Here is a 23,959-nt window from a genome sequence, read left to right on the forward strand (position 1 = left end):
AACCGCCCTGGAGAACCCCAAGAATGCTACCTCATATTCCAAGTCTACAAATGCGACCTAGACATGCATGTCATTTCCCTCCACAACCTGGGCAGGGAAGAGTAGGCACACAGTGGTTGCGGGCAGGCACCCAGCCTGTCTCCTGGACAGAGGCGTGGACCCAAGCACCTCAGTGAACCCACTGGTACAGGACAGTCTCCAAAGTCTGAGAAGCAAGTAGCGCCACCAGGGGCTGATGATGACCAGACACCCAAGAGGCTGGAACTTGCCTGTCATCCCGTCCCTGTGCTCTCGAGTTCACTGGCCATGCAGACACCTATGAGGACTGGTACTGTCTGCTAGACCAGGATCTTCCCCTGACAAAACTGCCCATCACTGCTGGAGCTAGCATGCTCTAGTGGAAACACATCCTTTGTGGTCTGACTCCCCGTTGTATAACTTGTTGGCTATGGGATCCTGTATTAGTGACTCAGCCTCTTGCTGACTCAGTTTCCCCACCTGTAAAATGGTTGTCACGACGAATGAGCACAGTCGAGGGGCTCAGAACAGCAGTCAGAAGGCATCGTTCAGTGCTAACTCTTGTGAACTAACACTGATGATGACTTTCATCTAAGGAGCCGATAGACTGGGCTGGTCAGAGTGGGAAGCGACACGAGAACAGTGCTCTGGAAGTTCCCACCCCTTGTAAGGACACACACAACACATGACACCCTAGGTCAGATCCTCCACCACTGTGGGGAAGCTTCAGCGCCCACGGCTCCCTCCACGGTGGCAGTGATGCCTACTTACTCAGGGCACCGTAGTCAGCCATGCTGAAGTTCCACGTCTTGGTGGTGGGATCTGAAATAAAACACAACACTGATGGCTACTGCTGCCATTTGTACTTGGGCACTCAAGTTTTCTGAAAACGCCAAATTCAAAGTAGTGGACCAGCAAGGCCCTACTCATTCACAAAATCCCCAGAGAAGACCAACAGCAAAATGTACATAATCACTTTGCTTCCTATAGTAAAGTTTAATTCAGGCCCGGGGACATTAAGGGCCTTTCCGAGCATGGCAGTTAGGATTAGGATCCTGGTTCCCTGAATCCTTGTAGTCAGACGCTGCGACATGAGGAGCAGCGGCAGAATGGGCCATGTCCTGCTCTCCTCCACACCATCGAGGCCTGTTACTGAACCTTGTTGCTGAGCTGGATTCCTTACTGAAACTAAAAAACCATCTACATACTTCATAAACTGTTTTTAGGCTGACATGCTGCAATTATCTAAAATACCTGGCAGAGGAACTGGTGTCTCAGTAAATGCTCAGCAGTTTTCTTCTCTGGCCAAGAGAGAACAGCTCCTCAATGGGGCAGCTGTTGGAGACAATGTGTATTATAAAGGGAAACACTGGCAAAAATAGAAGAAATTTTAATAACTGCATGGACAGAATGTGCCAATGTACTCTCTTAATATTTATGAGAAACTGTTAGATTAGAAGAGATTCTAAATATAGAAAAAAACATCTGCAGAACAAAAGCCTCATTACCATAAATTCTACTGGGCAGACTCTTAAACACAGCAAGGAGCTCCTCATTGTAGCCGATCTTCACTGAGAAGCGATCTCCCTCCCTTATGCACTGCCCTTTCTGGGAGCTCAATGCTTTCTGCACTGGGGTACTCAGCTTCTCCTGGAGTCTTCCTTCATGAATGTTAGAAAGGCTCTGCCCTGAGGTGGAAGGTTTTGCAGTTCTGGCTTCTGATTCCTGGTCCTCAGTCAGCTGACAAGAGGAAGAAAGTGGTGTCTCCCAGGAACACTTCGCTTTGGCCAAAAACTTAGGAGGTGTGTTAGCATCAGATGTTGATTCAGTCTGATGTGAAGCCTGAAGATGACCTTGACTGATCTTATAGCCAAAGAGCTGTTGGTTAGCGACATTTGGAGGACTCTGTGCCAATGGTGGAGAGAGCCCAGGAAGAGTCACCTGCCTTGGGCGGCCCTGGTTTGGGCAGGCCATCCCCTGGCTCTTCCATATTCCCTTGGCATGCTCTGGTGTGGTGAGCTGAAACTGGTGGGAATGAGGTCTCTGGTCACATGACGAAGTATGGAGGTTCTGCTTCTTGACAGTAACACCATGGCTCTCTGGCTGAGAAGGCCCCTGAGGGAAATTTTGAGAAAAGCCTTGCTTACACAGGGAAGGGTTGGCAGCAACAGAGGAACCTGAGTCTGTGCACTGAGACTGCCCCGTTAATAGTCTTCCAGCTCTCCGGGCCAGAGCCTTCTGTCGATTCTCTTCAATCTTTTTCTTCTGCTCCTCAGTAAGGGGCAAGGACATTTTAACAGGGAAATGCTTAAGCAGAAATGTCAGCCTTTAACTGGGAAGTTGGCAAAATCTGTAAAAGAAAAAAGACTGAAATAAACATTAAATTCACCACGCTTCTACCTTGATTTTAACAAGCTTTTGTCCCAGGAAATACATAAGCACAAGTGTAAAGGACATATTAACATTTCTTTTATAATTCAAAATTGCACACCCAGGGATAATAGGCAACATATAGTACATAACGATCCTGATGAAAAAGCAAACCCAAAGCTCAAAGGTATTTCAGCAATTTTTCTCATTCCCATCCTCCACCCAAGGTAAATTCCCGGATTCCAAAAGAGTTCTGTAGTACAACCTAAATCCATCACATGAGAAAGGTAGCGTTTTAAACCAGAAAGGATAATGGATTAGACAGAAATACACCAAACAATTACACACCATGGCATGACACTTGCTAAAATAGTGTCTGTCCAACGTAGAAGAAAAAAAGCATTAGCCCTCACTTAGAACATGCACCAAATTACCCCCTAGTATTCAGCGCTCTTTACATCCTCGGTAAATTGATTTGCATATGGCATAGTGAAGCCAGAGAAGCTGGCCTTGACACCTCACTCCCAAATGCCATAGCCAAGTGGCTCTTTTCCAAGAATAAGAAAGAAAAAAACCTAATGCTTGTTTTACAAAATCCAGATGCCACATAAAGGTGTAATACAGGAAAGGGTAAAGTTCCATTGTAATCTCATTGGTCATAAGTAGCCACTGTTAATTCAGTAGTGATAGAGTTGCAATTTTTTCCTGTCACACGCTTAGGAGATAAAGGTATTTCTTACAAAAATAGGAAAATTCTAGTTGTTATATTTTGTACTCGAATGTTTCTTAATTAACTTATCCCAGACATTTTCTTATGAGCTGGGTCACTTTTTTAATTTTTTTTTTTTTTTTTGCAGAACCGGGGATTGAACTCAGGACCTTGCGCTTGCCAGGCAAGCTTAGTCTACTGAGCCATCTTCCCGGCCCTAAGCTGGGTCACTTTTACATTAAGATTCAGAATAAACGTGCCCCCGAAGTCACTCCCTGTGATGCCTAAAGCGATACCATCGGGCGTACTGCACTAGTACTGTTGGGCCTCTGAAGGGGGCTGTAGGGTTCAAAGGTTTTCTTCCCTGCTGGGTATCCCTGAGCCCCAAAACATCTTCCCTCGCGGGCGTCAGACCTCCGGCCACCAGCAGTTACAGAAAGGCTCTGCTCCCAGGGTGCTGCACCTGTCTCCGGGGGTAACATGCTGCGGCCTCTCGCTCAAGCCAGGACTCCGAGACGCCCCAGTCCAAGGTCAGGTGAGCCAGGTGAGCCAAGCGCCCAGCCAGCCCCGACCCCGCAGAACATCGCACCACAATTCCGGCCCTCTGCCTTTATTTCCCGGGATGTCTCTCAATTCCGCTTCCGGGGCGTGCCTCACCCTAGCTTCCCGGTACGGGGCGCCACGCCCCACTCAGTACTTATTTCCACTTGTTCTTCTTGGCCGCTCCCTCCTCCGTGGCATTTAGTCTTGTCTGTCTCAGCCGCCTTCCTCTCGCTTCCCTTTCTCACCCTCTGAGGTCTAGAACGCGAGCTGCCTACTTAGCCGACTTCGAGGCCGGGCGCATCTGCACAACCCTCCGGAGCTAGTTTCTTCTTCTAGGTGGACCGTTAAGAGCTGAAATTGAGGCGTTGCTTGCTAGCCCGCCTTATTGCAGCGGTCAAGCCTGGAAGGCTGGATCACTGCCGAACTACACTTCCCAGCGGGCAATGCGGCCTAAATTCTGCTTCAAATGGTGGGAGTAGAGAGCTGGGTACTGCAAAGCCTCCTGGGATTTATGGATTGCTCCAGGAGAGACGCAGGGGCGGGGACGGGACAGAAGTGGTGCACCCTGGGAGTTGTAGTTCTCGCTTTCCCCAAAGGCTTAGCCAAGGGCTCCTGAAAGCATGGCACGGAGATATATATTTACAAAACTAGAGTTTTGCTGTCAGATCTGTCTCCAGAGAGCATTGCGGACACCCAGACTGATTTGATAGCACTGAATAGGAGTATCAACCGGCGCATCTATTCCTGGTAGCGAGCGATATTCTTGTATTTTAAGGCCCATTCCCACCTTCCTGGACCATGGAGTATCATTGTCACTATCATCATCAGTCACGGAGTTGAAAGTTGATCTAAATTAGGTCGTTTAATTCTTGCTGCAGCCTATGTAGCCCCACTTTACAAATGGTAAGACTGGTATTTCCGTATTTTTCTCAAGGCCTCATTAAGCTACTTTGGCTTTTATACAACACTTGCAGAAGAATTTACCCCCCATTTCTGAGCACCAACAGCCTCTGCAACAAATTCTATTATTACATACTGGTGAGAAATATTCTCTATCAATGTACCCAAGAGAAAGGTCATTTTAAAACAGAGGTAAAGGTCAGGGAGACAGTGCAGCAGCTTAAACTCCTGCCTAGCAAGTGCAAGGTCCTGAGTTCGATCCCCAGTACCAATAAATAAATAAATAAATAAATAAAAATAAAATAAAAACAGAGGTAAATCTCTACTTAAAGATTTGCCAGGGGCCGGGGAGATAGCTCAACAGACTAAGTGCCTGCTTAGGCAAGCACAGGGAGAGGGGTCAATTCCCAGCACCACATGCTGCTCCAGTCCCACCCTCAGGTGTGCTGAGCAGCCAGGGAGTGCGGGAGTGGTGGCTCATACCTGTAATCCCAGCCCTGGGGAGGATGAACACAAGAGTCTGACGAGAGTCGGAGCTGCATAGTGAGGCCCTGTACCAAATACATATATTAAAAAATGGCCAAAATATATTTAGAAAAAGGAAGCACGGCAATCATGTGTACTTTGATTCACTAAAAGCAAGAGAAGAAAAACCAAGAGCTGGTGTGGAAAAAGTCTCTCGCATAGATGCATATAAACATAGGAAAAAGATCTGAGCAGGAAACTTGAAAGTTCTCCAAGCTGGCTCTCCCTCTGGAAGTTGCCGCTAGAGGTAGCGTGGTGACTGCTGTTGTCTTTGTTGGGCTCTGCCTTGGCATGCCAAGGTCAGGGCCAGAAAGTGCAAAAGGTGATGGTGCAGCCCATCAACCTCATCTTCAGATACTTGCAGAATAGATCCCGGATCCAGATGTGGCTGTATGAGCAAGTGAATATGCGGGTAGAGGGCTGTGTTATTGGTTTTGATGAGTACATGAACCTTGTATTAGATGATGCTGAAGAAATTCATTCTAAAACAAAGTCAAGGAAACAACTGGGTAGGATCATTCTGAAAGGAGATAACATCACTCTGCTACAAAGTGTCTCCAACTAGAAATGATCAATGAATTCAAACAGCAGGGAAGTGAGGTAATGGCAATTACGATGATATGTAAAAAAGGCAGTTGTTTAAGTGGTTTTCCCTGGGAGTGTTTGTAAAACGTTTGTTCATATTGTTTTGACTACCCCTATGTTTTTACTGAAGGCCAATAAATGTAGAGTTGTTTTTGTTTAAAAAAAAAAAAAAGGTTCTGGGGCCTGGGAGATGGCTCAGTAGAATAAGCATTTCTTTGGCAAGCACAAGGGTCTGAGTTCAATCCCTGGTTACACACACACAAAAAAAGTTCTCCAAGCTGAGCAGGCAAGGTACACATTTCAATTTTTTAAGCTGTGCTTTTGTGAGTTATTTGAATTTTCTTATAATAATCATATAGAACTTGTATGGTTTGATGTAGTGGATTGTTAACTGGTGGTCAGCTTGTTACACTCAGCTGAATTGAAATAGTGTGGTGCTGAGCGTGGGAGGCCCACCTGAGGGTTGTTGCCAGCAGCCTAAGAGGCAGAACAGGAGAAGAGCTGGATGAGGCTGTTAGGGAAGCTGTTTGGTGAAGCTGTTAGAACTGTTGGAAGCCACTGGTTCTCCTGGGCTGTTCTGCTGGGTGACATTGTCATGCTGGATTTCCCTGAACTTGGCTGTTTTTAGAGGATGAGCTTGGGACCTCAATGTCACAGAGAATGGCTACAGTTCACTGGGGAGAGCCCTGGTCCTCACCTTGAACATCGCTTTCTGGCTCTAGAGGGGAAGATGGTGCACTGCCCAGCCTCATGGAGAAGCTTGTCACATTGGCTTTCCTGATGGGAACTTGGCTTTCCTCACTGCTGCAGGAGCTCAAGACCTCACTGTCACTGAGCACGACTGTGTTACTTCTTGGGGGAGTTCTTGTTCTTACCTTGAGCATCACTTCCTGGCTCCTGTTCAGATCCCTCAGCCTGCTAGCACAGATCCTTCATCCTGCTGGCATAGACTTTCTGGCTTCCACCACTGACCTGGGCCTTCCCAGCACAGATCCATGAAGCGGGCCTGCATGAGACATCATTGTGGGCTCTCAGCTTCCAACTAGACTAGGTGGGAGGCATTGTTATGAGCTATAGGTTTCTAGCTGGACTCATGCAGGATATTAGGATCCAGGCCCTCAGCTGGATTCTTTGGTCTGAATATGTGGATAGATTTCCTTCCCTCTTGTACATGATTCTTTGGGTGATTCATTATAAAATAATCTTACAAAATGTATCCTGTATTGTATTGTTCACCTTGCAAAAGCCCCAAACCACAATACTTGAAATAATCTTTTTTTTTTTTTTTAAATAGTGAAGACATTGATTGGCCTATGGGATTTAAATGAGGCTGAGCAGTTGACATCCAAATCTGAACTCTATTCCTTTTTACTGGGCATGTAAACCCCAAGACTTTGTCTTCATTTCTTATCTGGGGACATGGAAAACAGCTCCACCTTCTTAAATCTCCTTACTATTGGAGTTGAAGTGACATAATATGGGGGAAATGCTTCATAAACTGTGAAATCCCAGCACAGATGGGAGAAAGATGCTGCTATTATTCAAGCTCGTCTTGGCTCTTTCACTTCTCTACATCCAGTGTCCCATTTCCTGCTATGTACAATAGTGTGAATAGAAACTAATTAAGGGCCACCTGCCCCGGCCCCTTCTCCTCCTGGCCCCAACTGCCAGCTCATTTGCTAAGAAAGCTGGTGCTTTGCACTCCCCCGTGCCTGTCACCCATGCAAATGACAGTCTGTGCACTGTCCTGGGTCTCAGCTCTTTCTTATAAACTAGAACACATTTTGATACATGTTAAGAGATTGTGTGGGATCCTAACCTTGGAGGCTAGGTTGCCTATAAACTTTTGGATTGTACCCTCAGAAATCCTAATTTGGTAATTCTGGAATTGGGCCAAAAGATGTGATTGCATTTCTAGCTCTCACATTCTAGAACACTAAGAATAGGGAATTAAAATAATAATGCAGTACTTAAAAAATCATCCTCAGCAAGTAAACTAATCAGGGCCCATTCAATAGGCACAGCTTTTCCTTTGCAACCATATCATCTATTGAGGTCTCACTGTATACAAAGCTCTTAAGAACTTCTTTTAGAACTTCTTTAGGCACCTTATGATGAAAATTAATTTATCAAAAAAGTATAAAGGCCTGGAGAAAAGCACAGGAATCAATAAATGAAAGTGTAGGGGAAGATACAACAGTTGAGTTCCAACTTAACTCTGAGCTTCCTGACAGCCAAAGCAAAAAAGGCCAATAAGTTGAATGAACCCTTAAAGTGAACAACACAACCAAAGCTCACAAATGTTAACTACCTGAATGGTATCAAACTGATTTCAAGCCTACCCTGGTTGTGTAGAAACAAACACCAAGGACAATGAGATGAAGTTTTTTTGGTACCAGGAATCAAATTCATGTCCTTATGCTTGCTAGACAGGCACTGCGCCCCTGAGCTATATGTCTGGCCCAAGTATTTTTTTTTTTTCTGTTTGTTTTTTAGTTTGACCCAGGGTCTTACCATGTAGTTCAGGCTGCCTCAAGTTCACTATGTAGTCCAGTCTGGTCTCAAACTTATGGTAATCCTGCTTCAGCCTCTCAAGTGCTGAGAATACAGGTGTGCACCTCCATACCCAGCTATGAATATTTTGTAAAGCTAATTTTTTTTTTCAAATTGTACTATGTTTTATTGCTTAATTTTTTTTTTTTAATGTATTTGGCACAGGTTCTCACTCTGTAGCTCAGACTCAGCGATCCTCCTGTTTTCAGCCTCCCCCTGCACTGGAATTACAGGTGTGCACCACCACACTGGGTCTCATTGACCCGCTCAGCGCGCCCAGGACGGCATGACCCCTGACCCAGGACGGCATGTGGGTCAGGGGATCGCACCTGGTCCCTGCGCTTGCCTAAGCAGGCGCTTAGTCCTCTCAGCTATCTCTCCTGCCCTCTGTTGCTTGATCTTAACAGACAGATTTCTTTCATGAACTGTGGAGTGAGTTTCCCCAACTGTTTTCTTAGACATGGCTTTGTTTGCTTTGATTTCTTTCCCCAGCCTCATATGAAAGCTTTTATCTTTTACGCTCCGTGGAGTTAGGGGTGGAAGTGAGCAGACACCGCTCACCAGTGGAGGTGTCATCTGATTATCCTGCTAATTTTTCCAGGAGCTGGCTTTTCTTCTGCCTTGTATATTTTTCTTTTTGATCCTTCGTAGTACACGTGAGCAGTGCAGGACGACTGCACCCTGGTGGGGGACCGTCCCGCGCGAAGGACACCTCCTGAACCTTTGTACTTCTCCTTCTCCTTGTCGCCGAGATTTTATTGTTACATGTAAAAGCCTTAGGGTTTATTTTGTAATTTTTAATGTTTAACTGGCTTTTCTTTTTTCTTTTTAATGTTGTTTTTTTGCTGTTTTTGTTATTTTAGGGAAGGGTCTATAAGGTGTTCAGGGTCTCACTACTAGATTGGACTCTTAGTGATTCTCCTGTTTACAGCCTTCCAAGAGCTGGGATTACATGCACCCGCCGTCACGCCCATGCCCTGGGGGTGGGGCCAGCACGGCAGGCCCAGGGATAGAACCTCTGGCTCCTCTGCCTGCTTGCAGGTGCTTTAATCCACTGAGCTATTTGGCTGGCCCTTTAATTGGATTTTTTAAACTAACATTTTCCCAGTGTTTAACTGATAAGTACATTTATTGGACAAAATAAAAAACTTTTTTTTTTCCCCAAGAGATGGTGGTAGGGGAGTAAATAGAATTAAAAGGTATAGCTGGAGAGATAGCTCAGTAGAATAAGTGCTTGCCTGGCAAGCCCAAGGTCCTGAGTTCAATCCCCAAGACTGCAAAAAACAAACAAACAAATAAAAGAATTATATGGCGTTAGGTGCACATATTAACTCCCGATAGTGAATATAATCATTTCATACTGCAGACATGTAGTAATAAAAATTTCAAAATAAATTTGAAGAGATAAAATCTAGTAATGTCTATAGATCAAAATAGGGCTCATGCCCTTTGTAAGGCAATCCAGTCAGGTCCAGTTGTATCCCTTTCTAAGGTTGCAGTATTTGGAGGATAGTGGAGCAATAGCTACAATTGCTAGATTTAACAGATGTCCCAAATATTTGTCCCACATTTTGCATGGGCTATAACTACAGTACTAAAAAAAGGGTTCATTGTTCATCTGAAATTCAACTAAGGGCTCTGTATTTTATCTGCAACCATAGAAACAGTCCACTTGTCCCTGTTAGAAGTGACCCAGGATAAAGTTCAGCAATGAACAAATATGTATGGATAGATATTCATGGGAATGTGGATACACTGAATTTTTTAAGTTAGAGATTTTGAACCCAGAGCCTTTGCAAGCTCTACTACTGTGCTTTACGTTGGCTCTCTGCTTGCCCTTGTGGTGCTGGGATGAGACCCTTGGCCTCACACCTGCCAGGTAAGTGTTCCCCCACTGAGCAACAGCCCTGTGCGTACAGCATTTTAGAGATCTTTGATTTTATAGGGGAGAAAACCGAGACCAGACGCTTCTGGTCCACTCTTTAGGAGGGTCTCAGAGTGTCAGGACTACAGGCATGCGCCGACACCCCCAGCTTCCTTTCTCACAGTTCTGGAGGTTGGTTGTCCAAGAGCCAAGTTTGCTTCCAGCGAGGATTCCCAGGGGTGTCTTCACCTTTCAATAGGGGGTGAGGGAGGGAAGAGGCAGAAGGCCTGGTGCCTCCTCTTGTAAAGAGTCTAATTCTTCTGGAAGGCTGAGGCAGAGAAAGCATGAGTTTGAATCCAACCTGAGCAACTTAGTGACTTAAGAAGATCCTGTCTGAAAAATGTTTTTGTTCTAAAGGGCTGGGCATATAGCCTCATTTGAAGGAAGGCTCTGGGTTCAATCCCCAGTACTAAAAATGAAAGAAAGTCTCTAATCCTATCATGCCATCCTTACACTCTTACTTGGCCTTAACTACTCCTACTAGACCTTATTCCTTAATACAACAAGGGCTAAGCTTTATTGCCAGGACTAATGGTACAGGCCTGTAATCCCAGCACTCTGGGAGGCTGAGGCAGGAGAGTCACACATTGGAGTCTCACCTGGGAAATTTGGTGAATTAATGAGACCCTGTTTCAAACTCAAAATAAAAAATGGGTTGGGGATGTATCTCAGTGTGAAGGTCCTGCGTTCAATCCCTAGTACTGAAAGAGAGAGAGAGAGAGAGAGAGAGAGAGAGAGAGAGATATTAGTCCTTGCACTTATGAATTTTGGGGACATACCACCCAGAGTGTCATGCATATGCCCCTCATCCCTCCCTTGGGGAGCAGCCTTACGCCAGGGCTCCCTTTAGGCAGAGTGCAGGTGGCTTTCCAATCCACACTTACCAGCTTCTACCAGGGTCCCCCTGTGAAGGGCACAATGCAGCCAAGTGAGTGGCAGGCCCCGTGGCTCCAGGGGTCACGTGATGCCCTGGCTGCATATTGCTAGATTGGTGCATAGGTTCCATGAACAGCAGTTGGGCTGTAAGTAAAAGTGCTTGAGCCTAAAGAAAAGTACCATGAAGGTAGGAACTGAGTATGGTAGAGGAGGGAGCCAAGTCAGACACGCCATGGCTCCACGTGCCAGGTTCAGGCCACCAGGCAGCTCCTTAGCTGGAAGGATGTCTGTTGATCTTTCTAGAGAGTAACTGCCCCTTCCCAACCCACACAGGCTCTGGAGACTTCATCCAGGGGCCTGCAGGGGGCAGGTGAGGGGAAGCCGGCAGGCTCTCCTGAAGGTTAATGTGGAGGAAAATGGCGCAAGGGGAAGGCGGCAGTTGGGTGGTGTAGGCCAGTGGTGGCCCTGACGCATGCTGTCCCCTAGCTCCTGCTCCTGGCTTTCCAGTGTCACGATTCTGCTGTCCTGGTGAACTGCCCTTAGCCTTCTGGAGGTGTCTTTGTTTTGGAAGGAGAGGGAGGGGCTGAGTTTAACCATCATCAGTCTCTATTGCTTATATCCAAAATGGCCAACTCCCACCTCCTGTGGAGGCCCCACCCCGTTTGCTTCCCTTCCCTCGCCTTCCCTCCTTTTCCCTCTGCTTCCTCTTCCCTCCCTTCCTTCACTCCTTCTTCCTTCCTTTCTCCCTTCCTTCCTTATAGATGTTAGTGGAGAGTTTATAATAAAATACAGGCAGACACAATGGCAATGATTACAGAGAGATCCACATGGTATGAATTTTCCTTCAGGTTTAACCCAAGTCCCTTAGGAGTCCACAGCATCATCTGGGTTATCTTGGACTCCGAGTCTCTTGAGGAGAAGTGCTGCATCTAAGACATATTTTTTCCAGTCTACAACTCTTAATTCTCTACCTGGTACCCTCTGGGGTCCTCATAGTATAAAGGCAGTGTTGCTAGTACAATTTAGAGAATATCTCTAATTTTTTTCTCTTGACCCATGAAGTACAATTCAGAAGGGACCTTAGAGCACATTAGTCTCCTCTCTCCAGAGGTAAAGACATGGAAGCCCAGCTGACTGGCGAGCCCAGGAAGAGAGTCCAGGCAGGAGGGGGTGGGGGACACCGTGCCTTGGGGCCCCTTCTAGACCATAATCACACAGACCCATAGTTCCTGCTTGCCTGCCCTCCTCTGACAGCATATGCCTGACACCTAAAATGGATTAAAGTGTCCCTGGGGAGCTTCCCTGCTTCTGATGTGAAGTTGGGCTTCCCTCTTTTTCCTTTGCTGACTCCCTGGAGAGGGCCTGACAGCCTTGCGGGAGAGAATCCTGACAGCCACCTCAAGGGCACGCGCGCTACCACTTGGGTTAATTACACCTAGAGCACTGTGACAAGACCGGAGCAAAGAGATGCCAGCTTAAAGTGGATAAGAAAGCTGCTCTCCTCCCTGCATCAGGCCGGAAAGCATTTGCATATCCCAGGCACAGAGGCGTGATGTACAGGTTTATAAGCCAGGAAATTCACCTTCTTAGCGGTTGTTCCGTTCTGATGGGCTTAATGGCTTTGGGTCTGGCAGTTCGGTTTTCTCCCTGCTCTTGTCTGCCTTCCTCTGCTGCCCTCCACACAAGCCCTCGCCTCAGGGCAGCGACAGAATCCACGGAAGGAGTCCAGCGCCAGCGTCCATCCCGGGTTTGGCGCGAGGGTTCCCTGAATATCTTAATTTCTCTCACTGTTTGGGCTTCGTTGCTGTGATTACTTCACAAGCCTCCCTCTCAAATCTGGCACATTTTCTGCTGAGATGACTTCGTACATTTTTTGCCAACAGCATCCCCCTCGACATCCTGTTCCAGTTTTCTTAGACTGGTAAGCTGTCACGTTTCCTGTTCCTCCAGTAGCACAAATCTTGCTCCACTTGCACATTCATTCATACATTCCCTGAGGGAATATTCAAGACCCTAACCTGAGCCACACACTGTGCAAAGGCACTGGGGCTACCGCAGTGAATATAGCCCAAAGGTGTTCCCTTTGCTCCACAGAGCCTACAGGCTGGGTGAGGAAGAGAGGGGATGAACATTAGTGGCAGGCAGGACCTGAACAGTAGGCCCAAGGAGAGACTTCCAGAGGTCAGGAAAGGGCCCCCATGAGGACATTGAACTGGGACCTTAGGGAACAGGTGGCAGCCGAGCAAATCAAAGGCAAACAGAAGTGTGAGGGCAAGTTAGGGGGTGCTGTAAGAGGGCTGCCATGACCATGGTGAGAAGAGGAGGGGCCCTCAGGGGAAGCTCCGAGACAGGCAGGGCAGGTCATCTCGGGGTCCCAGCAGCCATGGAGAGAAATCTGAGTCTTGTTCTGGGGCCCTGGGAAGCCACAGAAAGCCAATGTGTGGTGTGGCCTTCAGAAGCTGGCCCCTACTGCAGACTGGAGGGTGCCCTGCTGGACACACAGGAGGAGCCACAGCAGGAGCCTGGAAGAGACCAGCCAGTGCATCTGCCTAAGCAGAGGCGGGATCTGCTGAGCTATCTGGCAGGCCCTAGTTTCTTTACAGAAATATGCACTAAAATAATGGTTTTCTTTCATGACTGTTGTGGAAAATCGAAAACTGAAGGAAACCAAGAAGCTTATAGATTATTTTTGGAGCCCAAACTGCTAATCCAGGAGACACTACTGTAGAACTGACAACAGAGGCTAGTCTCTAGTTTTTGCTAAATAGCCTGCTTTGGATATAATTGTATTCATCTACGAGAAATTGTCCTTGCGGTGTTACCTCATATAGGTCTAGAGGCTGCGAGAGAATTCACCACTGGGAAGTCGTTGGCCGATTGCAATATCCCTGAATACCAGAAGGGGGCAGACATGATTCCATGAAAGCTTGCCTGGGTCTTCCTGTCTTCCAGGTCCCTGTTGGGCTCCTCTCTTGATTCTGTAGGGTTTGTTACTGTTGTTGTTTTTAATGATTCTTTGATTGATTGATTGACTGATTTGGTACAGGGTCTCGCCACGCAGCTTGGACTCATGGTGATCTTCCTGTCTCAGCCTCCCTAGCCCTGGGATTACAGGTGTGTGCCACCCGATTTCAGTAGCTGGCATGGCTTGGGGTACCGAGGATGGAACCTAGGTCCTTTTACTTGCCAGGCAGGCTCTTAGACCCCCAGCTATCTTCCCAGCTCTGATTCTGTATGTTTATGCTTTGTCTCTGTATCTCTATTTTTCATCTTATGTTGCATTTATTTACTGTTTGTCCCCCACCCCACCCCCACCTCTGTACCTTTGCACCGAGCCTACCCAGAGCATGGAACTAAAACTTGTTTGTTAGGAGTTTGCTGTTTGCTTGGGTTTCTCCTGCTTTGCCATTCAAGCCTTTTTGTTTGGTTGGTTTTATGTGTTTTAAGACTACATGTTACTGGGGGGTCCTGACTGACTTTGACTTTGAACCTGCCTCTGCCTGCCAAATTCTGAAATTACACACATGCACAACCACATGTGGCTTGACTTTAACTCTTATTAGACAAGTGGAAAAAGCAATTGTATTTTCCTCCAGTACTCTCTCTGTGTCCTAATTTCCCTGATTTTTTTGTTTTTTAAACTCCTATGGCCACCAATGGCTTGCTTTTTTTTTTTTCCAGAAATCAAACTCAGAACCTTGTGCTTTCCAGGCAGGCACTGTACCATTGAACTGGTACCATTATCCCTGGCCTGGCCTTTTCCTTTTAGAGTTGAGTAGTCCTACATAGAAAAAGAAAGGGAGGAGTGGGCATGGTGGTGCACACCTGTGGGAGGTTGAGATAAGAGGTTCCCTGTGAGTTCAAGACCATCCTGGGGTACAAAAGTGAGCACAAGGCCAGCCTAAATTGCATAGTGAGACCCTATCTCAAAGAAAAATACACACAAAAAAAAAAAGAAAAAAAGAAATTGAGAAGCACCTGACCAAAATGAAACAAGATACAAGCAAATGCCTATTCACTTACCAAGGAATTTCAAAAATAAGGAAAATTTTAAGAGGCCTGTGGCCTGTGTCCTATGTCCACTATTGTCCAGACAACATTTAAATGACCACTGGAAGTGTGGGACCCTATGGATTTGGTGGAAAGATGATTCCTTTTTGTTACTCCAGTGTTTCATATTTTTTACGGTCAAAAGATTCTTCCCAGCACCCATTCCAGATTCCCTACAGATTCTCCATTGGCTTTGTGCTCAGGAAAAAGCAGTGTGGAGGGGGCTTGCCAGCTATTTCATGTTCCTGTTGCCTCGGGAGGGTTCAGACCTCAGCACTGGGAGGATAGAAAGTTGGCTTTCTGCAACAAACAAGCTGATGGATATCTGCATTTGCTGCAAGCATTCTCGGACCAAGTCAGGGAGAACCGTGCCATTGGTCATGAATGTAAATTATCCTAATTGAGCAGCTGAGAGCACAAAGGCTTTCTAGGTAGCTTACAGTAAGGGACCTCCCACTCTTGGATGCAATAATAGAAAACCACGGCCCTCAGCTCCATTTGGGGAAGAGCATTAGCATCCCCTCCGCTCTCCTCGTTGGTCCTTAGCCCTGGCTTCCAGGAAATCAGCCCCCTCTTAGCAATCAGTTCAATATTATTTGAGTCTTTATTTTATTTTTCTCATGCAAGCTTCTGAAAAAGCAAGCTCACTCTTTCTTAACCTTATGTGGATGGAAAGCGATGTGTCGTCCAGTAAGTACTCAAAGCCTTTGAGACTTTCAGTGCAGTATGGATTGTGGAAGCTAGCTCCCACCTCTTGCTACCCCACTTCCATTAGGCAGCAGTTCCAGAACTCCTTCCCAGGCCCTCCCCTGAGCTGACTACTAAACACCCTTGTCTGCTTGTAGGCAAGTGGAAACACTTAGCTATTTGCTTTCTGAAATCTTCAAAAGGCCCCATTTTCATACTACTAGTTGGAGAAATCATCTTTTAAAATATTAATTGGAAAATTATATTTGTAATCGGAAAAATATATTTTTAAAAATATGTAATTCATTTATACATTTCAGATTGTGTAGACATAAAAGCATATATAGTGAAATGTTTTCTTCCTGTTGAAGACAGATTGACTGCTAATGCTATATAAGTTGCAGCTTGTGAGAATCTCATTTGTATATACCCAACTTAAGGTCCTGTAACTAATTCTGTATTCATAATTTGTGTTACTTTTTCCTTCAATGTGGTCCCCCAATTCTATGAGCATTAGTGGCCCACGACTGTGACTCTGCTCTGCTCCTGTCCTTGTCTACTAGCCATCCTAGTCCTTTCTGGCACCAGCCAGTGCTATACATTCCTTTTCTTTTTTCCAGATGGGTTTTACACATATTTTTTTTTTTTGGTGGAACCGGGGATTGAACTCAGGCCCTTGTGCTTGCCAGGCAAGTGCTTATTCTACTGAGCTATCTCCCTGGCCCTGTTTATGCATATTTAAATCAAGACATGTTTTCCTTCCTGCCCGTATGAGTGGCAGAGTATAGTGTATATGGATCTGCACTTTTCTGCTTACATTTGTCTCTTTGTGTTTTTTCAGCACTGAGGACTGGCCCAAGCTCCTTCATACTGAGCTACATCCCTAGCCCATTTTTAATTGTATATTTTTTTATTTTGACAGAGGTAATTTCCCCAGGCTGGGCTCACACATGTGATACTCCTGCCTCAGTCTCCTAAGAGTGCTAGGATTGCAAGAGTTCACCACTACATCCAGCCTCCATTTCTCTTGAAGTAAGTTGCTCTCTTCACATTTTTGTTTTCTCATTTATAATATAAAAATAACTAGACCTACCCTATAGATTTCTTTTTAGGATTAGATGAGATAATATAAAGCAATAAAACCATTTTAAGGAATATGGTAGATAATAATAAATGTAAGTTATTTTTCTACTGTTAATATTTAAAATATGTTACAAAGGTAAAGTAATGAAAACTGCGGGGCAGATAGCAATAGCAGAGGCATGAAACAGTAACAAATTTCTGCAGCTATTTCTTTATTATTTGTATGCAAGATTCTTTTGCCAATAGGTAGAGTACACACACACACACACACACACACACACACACACCCTTTGTCTGAAGGAACTTGCTCTCTAGAGGAAGAGAGAAAGGTATCAAAAACAGGATACAGATATCACAATGGAGTACTACTGTGCAAAAAAAAAAAAAAAAAGGTAAACATAAGTTATTTGCAAGAAACTGGATGCACCCTGAGACCGTAAGGTTAAGTGAAATCAAGTAGATGTACCTTAAATATCACATGGTTTCTCTTATGAGAATCCAAAATACAAAGAAAGAATAAAACAAAAGGGAGATCATAGGTGGGAAGGAGGTGGATTTTGTTCAAATTGGAAGAAGATCAAGAGTTGGAGAGGGATTGGGCTGGGGAGATGGCTCAGTGGAATAAGTGCTTCCCTGGCAAGCGCAAGGGCCTGAGTTCAATCCCTGGTTCTGAAAAGAAAAAAAAAAGAGTTGGAGAGGGAAAGAAGGAGGGAAAGGGGATGAAAAGGGAATTGGGACGTGTTATACCTATGCACCAGCTTCCCACAAGGGACGTGACCATTATGGGATGTGAACAGGTACTAATAATAAAAACTGAAAGAAAGGCAATTTAAAAAGAACTATGGCTAGATGACTGGGGTTTGTGTTTAGTTATGTTTGTGGTATTGGGTAATGAGAACAGCCTTTGCACTGAGCTACATACCCAGCCTTTTTTATTTTTTATTTTGAGACAGGTTCGTGCTAAGTCACTAAGCTACCCAGATTGGGCTCAAGCTTGCAGTTCTCCTGCCTCTGCCTCCCAGCATCCTGAGGTTATGGTTGTGCACCAGCAAGCGAGGCTGGAGATTTAATGAGGTGCTCCAAAGGGGATACAGAGGGAACATGGAAGGAGGGAGGGAACGGGATGAAGTGGCGTCTGAACTGGCTTTTGAAGCTTCATAGGAATCTGACACCCAGAAATATTAGGGAAGATAGTGTTTATTATAAGAAAGGTGTAGTCTGACACAAGCACAAATGTTGAGCAAAATTCAGTTAAATGAATAAAATAATGCTTAGAAGAAAGAGATTATAGTAATATCAGTTTCAGTACTAGAGATTGAACTCACTGCCTTGAGCAAGCTAGGCAAACACTCTACCACTGAGCTACATCTCCAGCCCAAGAGATTATTATTTATCAGGTAATTACAGTTTGGCAGGATGCTGTCCTGTATAACATGATCTTTGGGGTCTTTGTAACAAGGTTGAACAAGAACAGAAGAGCTAGACGTCCCTTGGCAGGGAGCCTGTGTGTGCTCTGATTAAATTTCGTATCTTAATCTCTCAGCTGCAAGGAAGGGGGTGAAAACAGTGTCCATGTTAACAAAACCAATCCCTCATGAACAAAGTCAGGGTCTAAATCTTTAATAGCACTTATCCATAACAGGTTGTAATTACATTTGAGACTTCGAAAACATGACTCTGTATGATAATTTCTACAAAGTAGACTTTAGTCTCAGGGACTTTAAATTGCGCTTGTTCCAGAGGAATAGGCAGCTAATCAAATAGTGCTGTTGACTACAATTGCAGATATTAACATACAGTTTGAAACAGTGGCACCCTTTCTCCACCTGTGCATCAGGTGTGTAAGTTAGGCTACATGTGCTAAACAGTCCAAAGCCAGAAAGGGTAAAGATACATGTTAGACAAAATGAAATTCTTAGGGGCCTGGGAGATAGCTCAGCAGAATAAACACTTCCCTGGCAAGCACAAGGGCCTGAGTTCAATCCCTGGTTCCACCAAAAAAGAAAAAAGAAAAAAAAAAGAAAGAAATTCTTTTTTTCTTTGTTTTGAAGCACTGACGTTTGAACCCTGGCCCTTAACAGTGAACTGAATCACCAGCCCTTATTTATTTATTTATTTTTATTTTTATTTATTTATTTTTTTGGAGGAACTGGGAATTGAACTCAGATCCTTGCATTTGCCAGTCAAGCGCTTATCCTACTGAGCCATCTCCCCTTTCCCCCTTTTTTTATTTTTTGAGATAAACTCTCACTAAGTAGCCCAGGCTAACCGTGAACTGGTCGTCCTCCTGCCTCAGCCTTTGAATTACAGGCATGTACCAACATGCTCATAGGAATCTTGTACCTTGATCTTAGAAATTAAAAAGCCCTATGGCTAAGTCGGCTTCCAGATAAACTCAGGCCTCAGAGGAGAATTGTTTCCCCAAGGCTCTGTCATTGGATCACACTCATTTCAGATCTGTGGAGGAGGCAACCCTGAAGCCAGGCCCACCGCAGCAGGCCTAAGGTAGGCATCTCTGCCCATCTGGCACCTCTTTATCCAACTTCTCTTCTTACTGCAGATTTCCCTGGGCCCCTAGTCCTCACCCAACCAGTGTATCTGCGATCAGCAAGTCATTTAGGGAAAAGCCTTTTAATTAAAAGGAGAGCAACAAATTATTAAATCAGAGTCATTTATTACCCTGCCATCTGGCCTGAACTGGCTCTGGCCCCCCTTTTCTCTAAGCGCTTCACAGACATAAAAAATTACAGAAGGTGCTAGGCATGGTGACACATGACTATGATCTGAGCACTTGGGAGGCTGAGGAAGGAGGATTACCAATTTAGGCTACAAGTGAGTTCAAGTACACTCTGAAATATAAAGCAAGCCCCGCCTCCCCTGCATCAAAAACAAAGCAAAGACTGACAGAAAGAATATGTTATGGCTCGCATTTAGGTGCCTGTCAGGGATCTCGTGTGTGCCTAGGTCGGGTTTTGGGGAGTGACTGGATCATGGGTGTAACACTGGGTTAGGCCACTAATGGGTTTAAGCACAGTTCTGGGAGTGGGTAATGGGTTTACTGAGGAAGGAAGACATGCCCTAAATGTGGGTGTCATCAACCAATAAACCTGCAGCCTGGATGGAATAAAAAAGGAAAGTAGAAGAAAGCCCACTGCCGCCTGTCTGCCATACCGTGGACTGTTCCTCTTCTTCAGTGACCTTCTACCATGCCACCCTGCTTTGGAGCCAGCTGACTAGGAACTGAAATCTCTGCAAACTGTGTGCTAAAACAAACCTTCCTCCCTTTAACTTCTAGGTACCAGATAGTTTGTCCCAATAAGAAGAAAATAACTAAGACAGAATAGAAAATGAGGAACCACGTGTCTGCTTGGGCTTAGAAAGGAGTATTTGGCCCTTAGGGGAAGTAGGCTTGGTTTTGAGGAAAAATTCTCAGTGTCCTTTCTCTACTGTAGAAGCTGAGTCTGTTTCTTCACCTGGGGGTGATGAGGTCTATATCATTGCTCATCAGAGGTGCTGGGGGCGGGGAGGCAAGATAAATCTGAAGCTTGCTAGCACAAAGCTTTGTTGTAAACGATGGTGGCAAAGATGGCCTACCTGAGGCTCCTGGTTGTCTCCTCCTTGTATGTCCTAACCTGGTCCTCTTTCTACTGTGAACCCACAGGGTCATCCTATGCTATCTTCCCCCATGCTAGGGGAGCTCAGGAAATCCACAACCACCTCTTGACCCACTCCCCTCAAACCTAGATACTAGGACTTTACCTTAAGGGAAACACAGCTGAAGACTTTGATGTCTGGTTTGGGCCTAATGAGAACAGGGCCTGAGGGAGACTTAACGTTGGAAGAGGTGGGGACTCAGTCAGGGGAAGCGGGACATTCCTTGATCCAGTACTGAGGGAGGCTAAGGCAGAAGGAGGGTCACAGGTTTGACCCCTTGCGCATAGATTAGCGAGACTCTGTCTCAAAATAAAAAATAAGGGCTGGGGTTGTAGCTCAATGAAGTGCCCCTGGGAATCCCAGTACCAGAAAAAATACAAAACTGTGAGAGTCAAACTTAGGGTGTATTTCAATAGGTAACAACTCAGGGAAGGGGGGGCCATATGGGAAGACATTATTATGAAACAATCAGAAACTATTTTCTCAAAGTAAAGCCACCAATAATGTGACAGCTATGAATGCAAATGAACACAGACATATTGAAAACTCAATTACCATGAACAGCATAACCTTCAGCAATGATTTTCCGAAACAGTGAAAATTTGTGGTGAAGAACTGAACAAAACAAAGTACATATGATCTTCCCCTAATTTACTAAGAAGATCCCCCTCACACATACACACACACTTCTTTTTCCGGTACTAGGGTCTGAATCCAGTACTGGAGCACTGAGCTACATCATCAGTCTTTTCTATTTACTTCTTTACTTATTTTAAGACAGGGTGGTGGGGCTGGTGAGATGGCTCAGTGTCTAAAGCACCTACTTAGAATAAGCTTAGTCAAAGCACAGGGACCACGGTACAATCCCCCAGCACCACATGCCAGACAGCCCCGCCCCCTGGTGGGCTGAGCTGGCCACACACACACACACACACACACACACACAAAAAAAAAAAAAAAAAAAATTAAAAAAAAAAAAAGACAGGGTGGGCTTGAACTTGAAGTCCTCCTGTGTCAGCCTCCTCAGTGCTGGGATCACAGGCATGTGCCATCAGGCCCAGAGAACACTTTTCGTGCTTATTGTTCACATTGCATTTAAGAAAAATCATTTTTAAAAAGTCCTCTGATTACATATAAGATATACTCTAAAGCTCAGTTTCATGCCTATAAATATCTGGTAGGACATTTGAAGGTTGTTCAGCGCCTAAGTTCCAATCTTGTACAGGTCATCTCACAGATGGCACGTGGTTGAGCTGCCTGGGGCCCGGTCCTCCACCTGCTAGGGGTGATCAAACTTCACTTGCCCAGGCCACAAAACCACTCCAGGCATCCTTGAGATGCTTCTGAGGGGTTATTCTGGCCTAGGGTTAAAACTAAAGTGTGAAGCAAACTAAGTTAAATGGAAAAGGCAGAGAAAAAGAAATAGTTGGACAGAGCCAAGAAATTTTGAATTTGAATGGGTAATGATATGAAAGAGTTTTTTCATTCTGTTGGATACGATAACAAAATTCTTTCTTTTTTCTTTCCTTTTCTTTTGTGGATTTTTTTTTTTTGGAGATGAGAGTCCACAGTAGATTAGGTTCCTTGGAAGTCAAATTTGGAGAAATGTGTTTCCTGGATTTGGTTGTATTTAGATATTCCCTACGAAAAGGGATGCAGTTGAACCTGGCAAATGGCCTCTTCACATATATTGAAAACATCTTCTAAGTAGGGTAACTGGAACAGCCAGCCTCAAGCGGCCCCCCAGTGCTTGCTGCTTGGCATTTGCATTCTTAATTAGGCCCCTCCCATATTGGGGATGACTGACTCCTAGAGCCCATCACATTTTACCAAACGCTGTATACAGAGGGTGACTTAAAGCCAGGTCACAAAAGTCACAGAGCTTCTGCATGTTTTCTACCTGGGCTCACTCACTGAGGAGGGAGGCCTGTGGCTCTGTGTGAAGTCTTCCCTGTAGCCCCGTGGAGGTGCCACAGGCAGAGAGCTGGAGGCTCCTGCCAACTGTCTGCCCTAACCCATCTGCCAGGTGCAGGAGGATGTCCCCTTGGAAGCAGAACACTCAGATAAATACAGCCTCTGGCCAACACCTGATCATAATCTCCTGAGAGACCCTGACACACTGAAACTAGATAACAAATGTTTTCTGCTGCTTTAAGCCACCAGGTTTTGAGAAAAAATATTACATGTCAGCAGATTAAAAAAAAAACCCTCCAAAAACCTAATTCCTAAGAGTGACCCAAGGTATTGCTTTGTTGCAGGCTGTTTTGGAACTTACTATGTAGCCCACACTTGCCTTGAGCCCACAACTCTCCTGCCTCAGCCTCCTGTGTATGGGATTTACAGTGTGCACCAACACGCCTGGCTGGCTCTTCCTTTCTCTCATTCTGCCACCGTTGGCTGGCCACCCTGCTTTTCCTGGAACACACTGGCATGTGGCCTTTGTCAGTCTCTGTCAGAGGTGCTTTTCTCCCAGATGCTCAAATAGTTGCTCCTCCTACCTCCTTCAATAATTGTCTCAAATATCATCTCTTTAAAATGAAGCCCTTCTCCTCAGCCAGCACTTCTGTCCTTCTCTGCATGCTTGGTTCACCAGTTCACACATTTACCTCTTTCTTGTCCATCTCCGGTATCATCAGCTCCATGAGAACAAAGGCTTTTGTGGCTTCTCTTCATTGAGTCCTGAATGAATGTTTAGCACATAGGAGGCTCTCAGCGATGATTTCTTAGATGAGGGAATAAGTGTGTTCACCTAGTTAGCTTAAGACACTAAACATATTATCTGGTTTCCTTGCAGAAAAAGTTAAAAGTATGGTATGTTCTAGGAAGCCCTTCTGGACCTCATTGTGGTCCAGAGGAGTCCACATTTGTAATCCCAGGGAAAAGTTATTGAAATTCCCAAAAGTAATTCCAGTGCACCACTTCCAGTACAATCCACGACAAAAATAAAGACACTAAGGTGTATTGGTAGTTGTGGAGGAAAGGGAACCCTATGTTCAGCTAGAACAAGGGCTAATCTGGAACAAAGACGTTGGTCCAGGGCCACGGATGAGAGAGACCCATGAGTGCTGTGAGGTGGGCTAGGTGGGAGGCCTGAGAGCATCTCTGCAATAGGCAGAGAGGGAAAGATATGCATGAAGAGTAACTGCATATCACAGATGGAGTAAGTATCTTGTGTTTAGAGTGCTTCATCTCTGATGTATAATCTTCATGCCCTAAGATGTCATGGCCTCTTACTGGAGGCTTAGTGCCAACCCACAGGGGACAACGCAGCATCACTTGTCACTCAGCCTAGCTCACACATACTAGGGAGCTACAGGCAAGGCATTACTGACCTGCCCCATTGCTTTATTTATTTTTTTTGTTTAGGTTTTTATTTTTTTTATTTTTTTTTCAAAGTTTTATTGATAAACAGATAGCAATGAGACAGTTTCAAATCAAATCAGAAGTACAGTTTCAACAAATAATACACTGCATATATTCTT

General features: G+C 45.2%; 1 protein-coding gene and 1 pseudogene across 3 annotated transcripts in view; one reads left to right on the forward strand and one right to left on the reverse strand.

Annotated features, from left to right (window-relative positions):
- The window catches only part of Smarcal1 (SWI/SNF related, matrix associated, actin dependent regulator of chromatin, subfamily a like 1), a 62,454-nt gene extending 58,429 nt beyond the window's left edge, over positions 1-4,025 (reverse strand). Inside the window, exons 1-3 of one of the 3 annotated variants that reach the window (XM_023701417.1) lie at positions 3,755-4,025; positions 1,527-2,368; positions 790-840 (exon numbers count right to left, since the gene is read on the reverse strand). In XM_023701417.1, the coding sequence (XP_023557185.1) occupies positions 790-840; positions 1,527-2,310 (835 nt within the window). In that variant the 5' untranslated portion in view covers positions 2,311-2,368; positions 3,755-4,025. The other 2 variants (XM_004641350.2, XM_023701415.1) reach the window with 2 other exon arrangements.
- Positions 4,026-5,357: 1,332 nt separating this feature from the next.
- Positions 5,358-5,630, forward strand: LOC101585515 (annotated as a pseudogene).
- Positions 5,631-23,959: the final 18,329 nt, after the last annotated feature.

Source organism: Octodon degus, unplaced genomic scaffold (assembly GCF_000260255.1).
Source record: "Octodon degus isolate 3935 unplaced genomic scaffold, OctDeg1.0 scaffold00135, whole genome shotgun sequence".
NCBI classification, from domain to species: domain Eukaryota; kingdom Metazoa; phylum Chordata; class Mammalia; order Rodentia; family Octodontidae; genus Octodon; species Octodon degus.